This window comes from Silene latifolia, chromosome Y, assembly GCF_048544455.1.
Source record: "Silene latifolia isolate original U9 population chromosome Y, ASM4854445v1, whole genome shotgun sequence".
NCBI lineage: Eukaryota > Viridiplantae > Streptophyta > Magnoliopsida > Caryophyllales > Caryophyllaceae > Silene > Silene latifolia.
In genome coordinates, this window is record NC_133538.1 from 403,435,856 (window position 1) to 403,441,855 (window position 6,000).

A 6,000-nucleotide genomic window follows, 5' to 3' on the forward strand; every position below is an offset into this window, starting at 1 on the left:
AACAATCAAAGTGTATCCAATGATGGGAATAATTTGGTTAAGAACGTCGTGTCCTTTGAAATGCTAAGGAGGGCTGGTTTTAGATGATCAAACAAGTTATTTTTTATAACAAAAAATTTCCAAAGAGTTGTCATGTGTCTACAAATGGCTTGTTGACTGAATAAAAATATAACGACATCATAAATGTTTGCAGGTAACAATTTCATTTGCTGCGAGTTTTGCCAATCGGTGAAAGAAATGGACTATGTAGGGATGCAACATCTACAACTGCTTTCTTCAAATAAACTTAAGACACTCTTAGCAGTCAGTGGAGCAGAGCACGCAAAGACATTCTTTTGTTTAGGATCAAACTGTTTGTCCTTGGTTGATTTGTAAATAATGCTTTGGAGTTTATCTTTACTTCACTTGCTGATGTTCTGGTTTTCAGGTCTAATTTCGAAGACCATATAAAGCTACTAAGTTCAGCTTGATAACTTTGTAGATGAAACATCAAAGGCCAATTAATCAGCTATGCTAAAAAAGTAGCCAAACTATACCGATATAAAGGTCTCCAATTTCAGCTGATAGAGAGTAAATACGTCCACCCCTCATTAGTACTCCCACACAAACGATTAACTTGTTAACTTGGAGAGAACTTATTCCTACTCATATTGATCTTTTTTAGGTAAAAATCAGAACAAAGAAGAAGAGCTCACTAGGTTCATCAAAGAAGGGATAAGGGACAAATACGTGACACTTTCTCCTACTGCTAGAGAGATGCGTAATTTTGGTGTCGTTTGCTTTAACAGAATTACCATACAGAATTGATAGATTACTTCTTCCCCAAAATTTACATTTAAAAGGCATCTAAATTAGTGAAAAGGTGCATCATTTTGAAGTTAAAGCTGAAATTTCGGAATTCAAGATAAAGTGTGCAATAAAAATTGTAATCATGCATGGTGCCATACCTTTTAAAAATAACAAAACCAAAACAAATAATGTAGATAGGCCCACACCCACTTGAGAATGCTACATATCTAGAGGAAAGGCTATACTACAAATAAGTACTCCCTCCATTCAACTCCACAAGGCCATTATGCTTTATCACGTTTGCCAACGCGGCTTTTACTCGACAAATATCTTTAGTTACGTATTTGCAAAAATTTTAAAAGTTAGATATTTTTAATGTACTCTTAAAGACGAATCAAATAAGATCTCACATGAATATATTTTTATATATGCATCGAGAGAAAATTGAAGTTGAATGTCCGCTTGTGAATAGTGTGCAAAAGAGATAATGGGCTTGTGGAGTTGAATGGAGGGAGTACTAAGTAGCTTGTCCTTAGTTATCTAAATTACAAATAAACCTTTCACGAGATTAGAATTCATCCTCAGAGTAGGGTATGTTGAAGAGCAGTTAACACTGTTTAACTCATTTCCTACTCAACTTAAAACCACGTAGGAAATAGTTGCTCTGATGGTAGTGCAACATCACCATACCTGAACAGCTATAGTCTATCTACACACGCAACATCCATCCCTTTTATAGTTTTGCGCCTTGGTTACTTTCTACATCTCAGAAATATGGTAGACACAATACCTATTTATAACGGTACGAAATTACTGCCTATGTTTGTAAACTACTATCGATAAGCAACCATATATTTTGTGCCGGCTCGTAGAGGTGTACTAATGTTCTTAAACGACCAAAAGATAGACAAATAAATGTTTGGTTGGTTAATATTTTCTCAAAAAAGTCCTCTTAAGGTAAACTGTATGCGCTGTTGCTAAAGAGATTTAGAAAGAAAATTAACAGTGTAAAACATGGAAATCTATTCAGTTAGCATCGCCAATTTGTTCCTGTACATAGGTAACCATGTAAACAACATACGTATTTAAAAATAATATTAGGTTTCAACCTCTTGCTAACCTATTTAAAACAGGGTGGTAAAATCAAAACGACCTTGTACAATGATGACATAGCCGCTTTTGAAAACATCATACAAAATAAAGGAGAGTATGAGATCTCCAATACAAAAATAAAGGTGATGCCTGAGAAATATCGAGGGGGTGCTGATGACAATCCATATCAGCTGAGTTTCGGCGCAGACACCATTATTAGACCTGTTGAAGGATCGACTCCTCAAACAGGTCCTAGCTACGTAGCCATTACTGCAATCCCATGGGTAGTGTCACCTGATGACAGATATAGTAATTAGTTATGCTAAACTCTGAAAGAGTCTTATTGCTCTGTAAGAAACTCAAAATTGTTAAGTGGAGTCAGGGCATGGTATGATAATTAACTCTATTTAAATTGAATGTAGATGTTGTTGGCATACTTATCTTCGTGGAGCCACTACGCCAGCTAGAGCGGCCTGATGGACAGGATTTAGATGTACGTGAATTGGTGGTCATTGATCAGAGGTAAATAAACTGCAGTTGGTTTTTTTTCTACACTTTTAACTAACCCTTTGGAGTAACTTACAGTGGTTCAATAAAAATTTTCTTTTCTACCATAGCACGTCACAACCACTTATAATCACGGCCTGGGCAGACCTGGCAACGAGAGACGGAGAAAAGCTTGTTAGACGTATATATTTAGTCTATATTCATTGTACATACTTAGTCAATATTCTATCCTACTTACTCTCCTAATTTAGTTAGGTTAGTCCTTGTTTATAGTTGACTGTATCTTGGTTGTTATGTACACATTCAAGTATATATACAATGTCGTCTGACTCCCAATTTATGGGATTATCAAATATTAACATGGTATCAAGCCAAGAATAAATCTCGATTTTTTTTTCGATCCTGTGTTTCGATTCGCTCGTCATCCTTAATTTTTCGAAATTAAGTCCCTGCCTCACGCACAACCATGACGAACGACTCCTCCTCTTCCCAAAAACCACCATTGCATCCCGTGTATACCGTCACTAATATCCAACATAAAGTTCGTGTTCTCGACGGCACGAAAGTCACATATGCATCTTGGGTTCGCCTCTTCAAACTTCATGCTCGTGGATACAAGGTGTTGTCACACATTGACGGCACACCTGCCCCTGCCGAGACCCACGACTCCTATGCTGCGTGGGCTGAAGTGGATGCACATGTCCTTCAGTGGATATACGGTACCCTTAGCGACGATCTCTTGCCTCGTGTTCTTGAGGATGACTCGACTGCCCGTGCTGCTTGGGTACGGGTTGAAAACATTTTCAACAACAATAAAGGGGCTCGCGCTGCGGCACTCGAGGAAGAATTCAACACTCTTCGCCTCGCCAATATGCCTTCTCTCGAAGCATACTGCCAACGGCTTAGAGAGCTCGCTGGGATGCTCAAAGACGTCGATGCTCCGGTCACTGACCGACGTCTTGTGATTCAATTAGTCCGCGGTCTCCCTGGTGAATACGATACTGTAGCTTCTTACATTAATCAAACTACACCAAATTTTGAAACCGCCCGTAGTATGCTCGAATTGGAATTACATCGCAAAAAAGGAAGCGATGAACCCGCCACTGCCTTGGCAGCACCGGCGACCCCACCATCACCTGACCCTTGGGTCGACACCCCCTCTATGCCTCCCTCTCAACCCTCCCCACGACAGTCTGGTTCCAACCAAAACAATAAAAACAATTACCGTCGCAATTATAATAACAATAAGGGATCGTCTTCTAATCAGTCCCGACAACAACAACCTCAATCGAACCAGGCCCCACTGCCTTCCCCGTGGACCCAACCACCAGCCTGGCCCTCCCCCTGGACCCCACCCCCGTGTCCTTACCCCACCTACCCCGGGTGGGCTCAGCCGTGGTCTGTACCACCTCCCCAGCGCCCTTCTTTTCCTCGTGCTCCAACGAGTTCCCGTGGTCAAGCATATGTCATGGACACCGAAGCACCGCAACCCACAGACTTGACCCAAGCATTCCAGGCTTTATCAGTGCAACATCAGATGGAACCATGGTACATGGATACCGGCGCATCGTCTCATCTAACATCCGACCAAGGTATGATTACTAGTCCATTTAATACGAGCAAAATAGCTACACAAAATTGCGGGGTCATTCCCAATCATCTGTTTAACATCTCTGAAACCATCATACCACAAAGGTAATCAGACCGGTAATCAATGCCTTGAACATGCATCGCCAACATTAACAGACGACAATAAATATGCTCTTTAAAATGCAATTGCAGGGTTCTCGCTGTATACGACCTACTTAACATATGTCAAGCTGGAACCAGATGGAGATGCAGTAGTTAGGCTAAGGGCTTGGTAAGGCGCTAAACTAACTATTCCTTATTATTTCAAATAATTTTTTACGTGCTCAATCAATTATGTGATTTCAAATGTATTCAGGTATGAAGCAAATAAACAACGGTATCTGTTAAGCACTCACAAGTGGTAGCTGCCCGCACTCCAGGAACAGCCAGATTAAAAATGACAATAAAGAAACTGCGTTTGAAAAAGGTACATGGGCCTTATGTCTCAAGTTACTGTGAAGTGTATATATGTACTATTTTTATTATCATGACCCAAAAACGTTAAATAGGCTGTCTCAGCACAACCATGCCTGGAATAGCTATGCATATAGCTAACTAATTTTCTAAAATGAGAAAATGTTCTTTAGTATAACAGTTATAGGCCATTGTGTGAGAGTAAGCACAACTTTTCTAACCTAAGAGTATATAAGCAGGCAGCTGATGTTTTACAAGAAGAGCAACATTGGCTTCATGTTTCAATCCCTGAATTTGACCGAAAAGATATCAGGTTCTATCTTGGGTGTAGCCAATATGGGGGCATGCAGCAACAAAGACAGTGGTGATGTCTACAACTGTGGTGTGTGCAAGCGCCAAAGTGTTACTTCTGTTCTCAGGTACTGATTTCCTAAACAATTTATTATAAGCATAGATAGTCACATTTAACGAGGTATCCTTTCATCTAAATCTATTTATTTGCCTAGGATGAACATCGGTTTTGAGGCTATTGACAACACAGGATCTTTCATGTTTATCTCGTTCACCAATTATTCGGAAAAGTTATTAGCAACAAAGACCGCCGAACTCTACAAAATGGAACCAGAGGTGGGTAAACATTCAGAAACAGTAAATGCTTTTTTGTTGCAGCGAGAGATGGTCATTTCCATAGGATTGCAAAATCTATATATATTAGTGGAGAACGTTTCAGTATTAGATAATAATGTATACAAACTGATACATATGAGCAAATTAACAGGAAAAGCAAGCATACCTGCAGAAAGCTGAAACTAGGATTAGAGCAGCATCAATCTACATTCAGGTTGGACCGGCAAAGTCCTTATCAACTAATGGAGCACTGAAATGGGTGCTCAAGCAGATTTCACTTGAATAGGCAGCGGGCGCGGTAGTGTGGCTGCTGCTGATTTTGCAGTTACAATTGCGAGCAAAGTTAAATGACTTAGATTTGGTTATTTCTGTGGCGACGAGGCCTTTTGTAATTTAAATAACGGCTGCCTCACATAAGCATCAACAGTTTTAGTGTGTCGCCGTAGGAGCAACTCATCTGTAGTAGGAATTATGCCTATTTTGTAACATCTGAACTACTCATAATCTTAGTCCATAGATGGCTACCACTAGACTTTTGCACTATTTTTATTGGTCAGATATGGATATTATGAAACAGTGAGGTGTCTTGGTGACTCTACCGTCTAAACTTAAAACATACCTCTCGCGTAAAGCTGTGTTGAGCATTACATCGTATCACTATATGTTTATCATGTTTTAGGATAGCCTGGTTTGAAGCAGATCAAGATTCTAACTAAACCGCCCACAATTGGACATTGGGTGATGCATAAAAGTACAGCTAAGACTGATTCAAGGATTACACGAGTCCTTAAAATTAGGAGAGGAAAAGATCAATGTTCAAATATCAGCTAGACATTCGTAGATGTATTAATCAGGTTCCATAACCTTCGTTTAATTTGCAGTACCAACCGTACACAAATTTTGCAGAAAACAACAGATTTAAACCAAGAAATTTGGGAAACC

At 39.7% G+C, this 6,000-nt stretch overlaps 1 protein-coding gene across 2 annotated transcripts; it reads left to right on the forward strand.

The window, feature by feature from the left end:
- The first annotated feature begins 1,394 nt into the window (after positions 1 to 1,394).
- On the forward strand, positions 1,395 to 5,601 carry LOC141626268 (uncharacterized). Of its 2 annotated transcripts, XM_074440180.1 has the most exons (9): positions 1,395 to 1,566; positions 2,186 to 2,403; positions 2,499 to 2,562; positions 4,017 to 4,083; positions 4,171 to 4,249; positions 4,334 to 4,444; positions 4,671 to 4,850; positions 4,938 to 5,058; positions 5,210 to 5,601. In XM_074440180.1, exons 7-9 carry the CDS (start codon positions 4,678 to 4,680, stop codon positions 5,342 to 5,344), a joined length of 429 nt encoding a protein of 142 aa, XP_074296281.1. In that variant the 5' UTR covers positions 1,395 to 1,566; positions 2,186 to 2,403; positions 2,499 to 2,562; positions 4,017 to 4,083; positions 4,171 to 4,249; positions 4,334 to 4,444; positions 4,671 to 4,677; the 3' UTR covers positions 5,345 to 5,601. The 2 variants fall into 2 exon arrangements, with proteins under 2 accessions (XP_074296281.1, XP_074296280.1); XM_074440179.1 differs by lacking the exons at positions 1,395 to 1,566; positions 2,186 to 2,403; positions 2,499 to 2,562; ... (1 more) ...; positions 4,938 to 5,058; positions 5,210 to 5,601 and adding an exon at positions 2,766 to 3,980 and having other exon boundaries at positions 4,671 to 4,773.
- Positions 5,602 to 6,000: the final 399 nt, after the last annotated feature.